General features: G+C 57.1%; 1 protein-coding gene across 1 annotated transcript in view; it reads right to left on the bottom strand.

The window, feature by feature from the left end:
• Positions 1–4,980: 4,980 nt before the first annotated feature.
• LOC102767794 (RLA class II histocompatibility antigen, DP alpha-1 chain-like) overlaps positions 4,981–8,990 on the bottom strand; it is a 5,144-nt gene continuing 1,134 nt past the window's right edge. Inside the window, exons 2-5 of the mRNA XM_015567464.1 lie at positions 7,814–8,198; positions 6,966–7,247; positions 6,358–6,504; positions 4,981–5,148 (exon numbers count right to left, since the gene is read on the bottom strand). Of these exons, the coding sequence (XP_015422950.1) occupies positions 5,087–5,148; positions 6,358–6,504; positions 6,966–7,247; positions 7,814–8,198 (876 nt within the window). The 3' untranslated portion in view covers positions 4,981–5,086. The remainder of the gene's footprint in view (positions 5,149–6,357; positions 6,505–6,965; positions 7,248–7,813; positions 8,199–8,990) is intronic.

Raw genomic sequence — 8,990 nt, 5'->3', positions numbered from 1 at the left:
CAGCAGTTCTCAAAATATCATCCTCCAATAAAAGGACCCAGAGCGCTTAAGAAAAATAGCTGATTCCTGGGTAAGACATAAACAAATACAAGGTGAGCCAGGAACACCTTGGAATGTGGGAGGGGGCTGTACCTCCCCAAGGTGGAGTGGGAGGCTGGGCCCCCCGAGCCCCAGCACCGCTGGCTATGAACGCAGCTGGGACAGTGCGAGCAACAACGTGCTGGATTATAACCCAAAACATAAAGGAGGTGCCCCGAGTCCACGCTCCCATGGGGTCTCCTCTCCCTCTGACCTTGTGACTCGGGGCCTGTGGTGGGTGGGGTGCTTGCTCCTCAGCTGCTTTGACCCTCCCTCTTCCCTAACACCCCCTAATCCATCGTCAGATTGGAGTCCCCACCCCCTCATTGCAGGGACCCCCATTCCTTTTAGCTCCCGCTCGCTGTCACTCTCCCCAGGGTGCTCCCTCCTCGATCCTCGGTGCTTTCAGCACAAGCAGACGTGGAAGGCCGAACAGAAGTCCAGCCCAATCCTTGGAGCCGGTGGGCAGCGTCCTTACACGCAGAGACTTGGGTGGGGCGTTGCGGTTCAGGACCTTGGACAGGGAGCGCTGGGTGAGTGGGCCGCAGGCACCACTGGAACCCGGAAAGCAGAGCAGTTTCTCTGGCTGCAGTGGGAGACGCTGCAGGAGAGATGAGGGGCAGGAGGTCAGGGGGGGTCCATGGGGGAAGGATCGGTGCCGCCGGGGCCACGTTCCAGGGCCCAAGTCGTCCTCTAGGAGCTCAGGGGGCTCCAGCTGACAGCCAGCAAGGAAAGGGGACCTCAGTCCTGCTCCGCAGGCATCTGCATTCAGACAACCAAGCGACAGACTGGGCAGTGGGTGCCTCCAGGGCCCCGTGAGGAGCAGGGACCTGCCGCGCCTGGCTCTGGCCCCGTGAGGGCCTGGGCTGTGTAGCCTGCAGCCGAGAGATAATGAATGGCCGCGCGTAAAGCCACTCGGTTGGCGGGGATTTTACAACAGGGACAGGGCGCGCCCAGCGGAAAGGGTGCTCTCAGCCCGCGGCTCACGGGCCTGAGCTCCGCTCCTCCCTGACCTTCCGCTCGGCTCTCCGGGCCCCCACTCCCTTGCCGTCCCCTCGCCCTTGTCATTGCCAACAGCCCGCCCTTCCACCGCCGCATTTCCCGCTCCCAGGCTCTGCCACCACCTCCCCAGCATCCCCGCAGGGCGGCCTAAGCTCTGGAAACCGGTGCGATGAGGGATCGGGTCTGGTGATGTAGTATGGGCAGCCCAGGCCTGGCTCTCAGGGGCTCAGCCAGAGGGCGCAGTCTGAAGGGGGGAAGCTCAGCCTCAGGGAGCCCCCGTCTCCCTGGGGTTTCACTTCTCCCTCTCACAACCTCTGTGGGGTCCTCCTCCTGGATACTCAGGGCCCAGCCCGGTCCGGTTTTTAAAGAAGCCAATACGAGTCACCGCGGTTCCCGGTTTTAACGTCTCCGCGGGGGACTCAGTCTCCCCAGACCCCCAGGATGCGAGCCCCCAGGTCCCACACCCTCCTCCTGCTGCTCTCGGGGCCCTGGCCCTGACCGAGGCCTGGAAGGGTGAGTGCCGGTCGGGAGGGAGCGGCCTCTGCGGCAGGAACGAGGGGACCCAGCAGGGGCGCAGGACCAGGAAGGCGCGTGGCCACTTGCCACCGTCCACACCCCAGACGCATTTCCAACAGCGCTGGTGAGAATAATTCCAGGTTGGCTTTAAGAGAATTATTTCAAAAATCCAGAAACGTCTACTTTCATGAAGGACCACACCCACAGAGAGGGTGGACAAAGCGTGGTGTCCAGTGGCTTCCACAGAGCGAATGTCGGGATGGACACCACCCACGGCGCTCCCAGCACCCCAGGGCCCTCGGATCTTATTTGGTCACACACTGCCCCACCCCAGTAACCTTCGTGTCTAACTCCAGAGATGAGTTCTGTCAGATTCTGAGGTGAGATATTCCAGGGGCATCCTCTGTGCCTGGCTCTCACTCACTGTTGTCCGGCCTCATTCCTGTGGCTGTAGCTTATTCACTCCCATGGCTGCAGGGGGTCCCACATGCGGACGACCACACTCCTGACCCTCTACTGCTCACGGGCATGTGTGCTGTACCCGGATTTTACAAGTCGCACTGCTGTGAATAATCCCTTCACATACGTTGGCACAAAGTGCGTGCCTGGCTGCTGGGTATATAACTGAGTGGAATTGCTGAGAGCAAATGTTTGGGTGTAGAGAGCACTGTCTAAGCATTTGTCAAAGTATTTGCATCAACTTACTCTCCCACTAACAATACACGACATAGAATTAGTCCAAAGTCTTGCCAACAGTTGGTTTTGTCTGAGTTTTTCAGTTCGCCGCTCTGGGAGGGGTGCAGTGACGTCACCTTCTGGCTTAATGTGAATTTCCTGACTAAAAATGTTGAGCAATTTTCATAAATTTATGGGCCATGTAAGCGTCCTCAGTAGGCTGATGGGCTGGGCTCATGCTAATGACTGAGGGGGACTCCAGGGCTGTGCTAGTATTTTTTAAATATGTATGTATGTTTGGGGGTTTTCAGAGGGAGAAAGGAGAGGGATAGAGAGATAGAAATATCAGAGAGAGAGACTGCACCCTAAGTGTCCGGAGAGAATCGGCTCTGCCTGCATGCATGGGCAGCTCCCTCTCCGGTGCCCTCTGGGCAGCTCCCTCTCCGGTGCCGGATCTGAAAATCCAGGTGGACTCGGTCTCCTGACCCCAAGAAGCGCGTGTTCTGACCCTGGTCGCCTTTCCTGCCTCCTGGTGTGTGCGAGCCCCAGCCCGAGGGGAAGCGAGGAGGCCCCGCGGCCCACGGTACCTGCCCTGCAGCGTCTCCTTCCCCTTCTCCGGTGAAGCGGAGCCACCCTCGCACCGCCCTCCCGGTGGTCCCAGTGCAACTCCGCTCCCTCGGCCGCCTCCCACTGGCACAGGGTGATGGGGCCACAGGGCCAGCGGTGGTCCCTGCCCTCTGCCTGGAGGGACAAGTCCTACCCATTGGTTCCCTTTTTGGAACCGGCCACACCCGATGCAGGGGCTGTCCTGGCTCATGACTCTAATAGTTGAGGAGGGAGGCCCACCGATTGCGCGGTGCTCCTTCTGCGAATCTCTCGGCCAGGCCTCCCCCTCCCACCCCCCACCTCCACCCCAGGATCCAGGATGGTGGCCCCGCAGGCTGCATGGCCGCTCTCCTGATGCCCTTGGTGATGTTGAGCTCCCCTTGGGCTCAGGGCAGAGACACCACAGGTAAGTGCAGAGCCACTGCTCTTGGGGGGCCTGGCTCAGGGGAATGACGGGGGGCGGGTGGTATCCCATGTGGGCCCAACCCACAGAGAGGCTTTGAGGGCCAACATCACCCAGGGGCCACAATTCCCACCAGAGAGAGAAGAGAGCAGGGTGTGTGCCTGCTGGACACAACGCGCCTGGCGGCCAGGAATGGCTTTGTGGGGACAAGGCTCTCACAGAGGGGTCAGGGTGACGTTCCGGGCATACAGCATAATGATTCGATATTTGCATATATTGTAAAATGATCACCATCATAAGTAGTTAACAGTCTTCCCCATACACAGTTACAAACATTTTTCTTGTAATGAGAGCTTTTGAGACTTACTCTCTTAGCAATACCTGAAATTAATGTAATGTTGTATGTCAATTAAACCTCAAAAGAAAAAAAACAAGAACAAACAAAGTCAAAAAAATACACACACACACACACACACACACACACACTCCACCATTTCAACATCAAAGATCCGAAAGGGGAAACCATGGTGACCCTGCAGAGCCTGGGTCCCAGGGTCACGCAGTACAACCCGTGCTCCAGGCGTAGGCCCTGCCCCAGAACCAGGAGACCCCACCCTGAGGCCAGTGATGGGCAATGGGGACCAGCTGAGGTCAGGCCCATGCGCACCTGCTGCATCCACGTCCAGCACCTTAGGGCACGGCCAGAGCGGGAGTGGGGAACGGGAGATGGCTCCTCCCCAACCTGCCCCTTCTGCAAAACTAGGTTCCTGTATCAACTCCTCATCGCACCCCTTACTTCTAGTTCCAGTTCACCCCAAGATCATGCAGAATAGGACGGTGAAGTAGTTTATGTTCGAATTCCCCCATTGAAACTCTACTCATTCCCATACTTTGCTGAGGGAGGGGGGCGGGGGGAAAAGAGTGGGGGGAGAGCTAGGACCTTAACCACATTGGGCTTAGACATGAATAAACCAGCTAGCACACTGGGGACCTCCACAGGTGGGTCGGATGCCCTTGAAAGAAAATGGGGGAAGAAATGAGGCTGGAAGTGTGGGGAGGGGGCAGCAGGGGGCACAGTACAGACGACACTGACACCGACACCGTGCCTGTCCTCCTGTCCCAGCCCCAGCGCCGACTGACCATCTGCACTCTGGGAGGGGCTGTGCCCTGAGAGAAGACACTGGCGCGCTAAGGGCTGAGCAGCCTCCTGTGGAGAAACAGTGGGTCTGGTGGAGATGGGTCTTTCTGCTGCCCAGAGAGGAGGGGGCCCAGAGGTCAGAGGCCAGAAGGGGTCTGGTTCCGGGTGAAATAAGAGAGAGTGGCTAAGGAGGTGAGCAGCGGCACAGAGAGAATGTGAGGAATCGTGAGCACCGACCTGCTTGCTCCTGTGCCCCGCGCTGAGGCTGGGGAAGTGCCCGGGGCGGGACCAACGTGCCCTAGACCTACCCCCGGCAGGGCCACAGAGTGCCACATGGCACCACATCCCAGGCCCAGGATGTGTGCCCCGGGGGAGCTGCAGGTGTAGAGCCCAGAAAAGGCCCTGGAGGTGCAACCAGCCCTGACACGCAGGTGTGTTGGTCTGGGGGGGTCTCAGGCCGGAGCCTGGCGGGGAGAAGTCCCAGGGGAGACCGGGGCTCAGAGACCATGCGGTGTCACCACACTTCAAAACTCATCATTTATTGACTTCTGCAGGCGAGGCTTCGCAGGTTGCCAAGTGGGGGAAAGGGCACAGACAGGCCGGAGGTGAGGGGTCCTTGGGGACCTCAGTCACTGACGCTGAATACAGAGGCTCAGGGACCTCGAGCTTCAAAGTAGGCCTGACCCTGGCGTCTCCCCTCCGTCCTCTTCTGTCACGGACAGCTTGTCGCCTGCAGAAGGACAAACAGCAGGGTTAGGACACCCAGTGGAGCACTCACCCTCGTCCCTCTCCCGCCTCCCCCCCCTGCCTCCTCCCAGGCCTGGGGGTTGGTGGGGAGGGGGGGGTCCCAGCAGGTGTTGCTGCCGCCCAGCAGGTGGGTGAGAAGCCAGGGCGCCCAGGGAGCTGTCCCTTCACTTTCCCCAGCTCTGCCCAGCGCAGCTGCTCTGAGCTCCAAGACAGCGAGGCCCAGCAGCGAGACAAGTGGACGGAGGGGGGGGGGGGGGGGGGGGGCGGCTGGACACTGAGAGGCCGCTCTCAAGGGCCTCCAAGCACCATCTCCTACGACGCTGAGCACTTTGAGTACTTGGCTGCTGACAGCTGACACTAGTACCCGCTGCCTCCTTCCGAAATCCCCGCTCCCTTGGCTTCTGCGGTGAAACCTTCCTAACCTCCTGCCCCTCTGCCCCCTGAGCCTCCACCCTTGCGCAGTGAGGTGAGCCCGCTGAGCGGCACATCCTGGCGCCCAGCGTTTGCTCCTGCCGCGTGTCCAGCCGCCAGCGGGCAGCTGCTGATCGGGGCCGCTGGGCGCCACTGACAGGGCTTTTCTCAGCGCCTGAGCCCAGCACCCCAGGGGGGTGGACGGGACCTAGCGAACCGCACGCCGCCTCTGAGTGGTCCCCCCTGGAAATCACATCACTTCCTACATTTCATCGTTCCAAGAAACCACGTGGCTGCATCGAGCTCCAAATGAGTTGCAGTCTTTGAAGGTAGAAAGTACTCAATGAGTACATATTACATGTGCTGAGGACCCACTGTGTGCCAGGAACTGTGCATTATGGGTAAAAGGAGCTTCTGCTTCCTGCTATTCACGGTGCACATTAACGTTGTGTCTGTTTCTTACATGTCTAACGACACCCAGAACCAAAGTGGATCCATCACCTACCAGGAACCCTTGCGAAATGCCACTCACAAGCACCACCTGTGAGCCCTTCACTGCTGCCCCTCACACCGCCCAGCCCGGGAGACAGGCTGGAGCCTCTGCCTGCAGCTCCCAGCCAGTGCCCCGCAGGTACAGGCCTTTTCTCCTCCCCAAAGCCGGTGCCACGGTGTTGGCTCCCACGTGCCTGGGCAGCAGGCCCTCGTGCAGTAACACATCCCCACCCATAGCGCTGGCCACTCCTTTCCACTGTGCCCCTCCTACCCACCCCCGAGGACTCACAGGGGCCCCTGCACCCAGGGACGCTGTCGGGTCGCCTGCTCTTCAGGACGATGGTGCCAGCAATGATCCCCGCCAGGCCCACCAGCAGGCCCAGGGCACAGACCACAGTCTCCGTTGTCTCGGGCACCTGGATCGACTCCTGGGCCTCTGGGCACAAAGGAAAGATGAAGTCAGAAGTGCAGGAGCAGGAGCTGGCCTTGGCTGTGGGCTTTCAGGGGCCCTGGCTGGTGTGCTCAGTGGTGAGAGTGCCGTCCGGGGCACCCAAGCGTCTCAGGTTCGGTTCCTGGTCACTAGCACATACCTGGGTGGCAGCTTCATCCCCGCCACCCCCAGTCCAGTGCATGCAGGAGGCAACCCATCTCTGTGTCTATCTCACCTCGATGTTTCTCTCTCCCCCTCCCTTCCACGCTCTCTGAAAAGCAGTGGAAAAAATATTCTCATGTGAAAATTTAAAAAAAAAAAAGAGTTAGAAACCAGGAGATGGTGACGTTGGGTAGAGGGACAATATGCCACAGAATTAAGGAAAGCAAGAGAGTAGGCGCCGAGGAGAGAGGGTCCTGGACTAGAGACAGCGTCAGGATGGTGTTGCCGAGGGCGCGGCTCCGTACCCCAGTGCCCGAGCAGCGGCCCGGCCAGGCCCCATTGCTCCACCCGGCAGTCGTAGACGTCCTCGGCCGAGGGCACGAAGGTCAGGTAGTGGAACTTGTGGAACCTGAACTCTGTGCTGGGCAGGAAGATGGTCTCAGCCACGCCTTCCGTCACCGCCCGCCCGTTGCGCAGCCAGGTGACGTTGAGCACGGGTGGGAAGAACTTGTCCACGTGGCAGATGAGGGTGTTGGGCTGACCCAGCTCCACGGGCTCCTTGGGAAACACAGTCACCTCCGGGGGCTCTGAAGGAACAGCGCCTGGTGAGTCTAGGCCTCTGGCTGCCTCTCAAGGGTCCACCGCGGGCCCAATATTCTCCAGTTATAGAATAACTGTCTCAGGCCCACTCTTTGCCCCCAGGGCTCCCAGGTCAGAGTCATGGCTTCTTGTGCCCCTGACCTGGCCTCCCTCAGCCCAACCTCTTCCTCGAATAAGAAGGCAATGCCTCGCTGTAACCGGTTTGGCTCAGTGGATAGAGCGTCAGCCTGCGGACTGAAGGGTCCCAGGTTCGGTTCCGGTCAAGGGCGTGTGCCTTGGTCGCGGGCACATCCCCGGTAGGAGGTGTGCAGGAGGCAGCTGATCGATGTTTCTCTCTCATTGATGTTTCTGACTCTCTATCTCTCTCCCTTCCACTCTGTAAAAAATAATAAAATATATTTTAAAAAAATAAATAAAATTTAAAAAAAAAAAAAAAGAAGGCAATGCCTCCTCTGACCCTCTGGATACTGCCCCCTCACGGGACCACCACGACTGGGCTCTGGGCTCCCCCACCCTGCCACTGGGCTGAGGGACAAGCAAGGGTAAGCATTACCATTCGTGGCCCTGGTGTGGTTGGACCGCTGGATCAGGGTGTCCAAGTTCTTTCTTGCCATGACGATGTCAGCAATCCCCCTCCGAGCATCATAGTCAAAGCTGTGAATAAACTCCGGCAGCCGCCAGACAGTCTCCTTCTTATCCAGGTCCACGTAGAACTGCTCGTCCCCATCAAACTGGAACATGTACTCCCCAGAGGGGCTGTGCGTCTGCACAAACTCCGCATATGTTGACACGTGGTCGGCTGCAAGGAGGGAGGTTGGAGAACAGGTGAATAAGTAGGAAAAATAAACAGAACACAGAGAGCCAGTAGATAAAGGAAGGTTATTGGGAACATGAAGGAATAACACAGAACATGAGAAATGCAAAATGAAAGAAAAGAACTGGGGAAAACAATGAGAGAAATTACTATTTAAAATTCAGGTTGTTTCTCTTGTTCCTGAAGACTTAAGCATCTGTCATTCCTGGTTGCCAGTTCGATTCCCAGTCAGGGCGCATGCCCCGGGTGTGGAGTTGATCCCTGGTAGTGGGCGTGTAGGAGGCAGCTGATTGATGTTTTTCTCTGTCTCTACAGGACACCCAATATACAAGCCACTCTACCAACCCAAGAGGACATAGCAACTCTACCCAATACATAGAAACAAACACAGGGAGGCGGCCAAAATGCAGAGACAAAGAAACATGTCACAAATGAAAGAAATTAAAGCAAGCAAACTACTGGATACAGAGTTCAAAACAATGCTTATAAGGTTACTCAAGGATCTTCATGAGAGCTTTAAGGGACTCAATGTGAGCTTCAAGAAAATTAATGAAATATAATTTACAGGGATTCAACAGTAGAGGATTCTGAGAATCAAATCAACAATTTGAAATATGAGGAAGCAAAAAAACACCTAATCAAAAGAGCAAAAGGAAAAAGAATCCAAAAATATGGAGATAGTGTAAGGAGCCTCTGGAACAACTTCAAGGGTACCAACATTTACATTATGGGGGAAGTGGCAGGAAATATTCAAAGTGATGAATAGCAAGGATCTATAACCAAGATTACTCTACCCAGCAAAGCTATTATCTAGAATTGGAGGTCAGATAAAGAGCTTCACAGACAAGAAAAAGCTAAAGGAGTTCATCACCACCAAACCAGTATTACATGAAATGTCAAAGGGTATTCTTTAATA

Source organism: Myotis davidii, unplaced genomic scaffold, assembly GCF_000327345.1.
Source record: "Myotis davidii unplaced genomic scaffold, ASM32734v1 scaffold4, whole genome shotgun sequence".
NCBI classification, from domain to species: domain Eukaryota; kingdom Metazoa; phylum Chordata; class Mammalia; order Chiroptera; family Vespertilionidae; genus Myotis; species Myotis davidii.
This window is presented reverse-complemented; position numbering and strand designations above follow the sequence as displayed.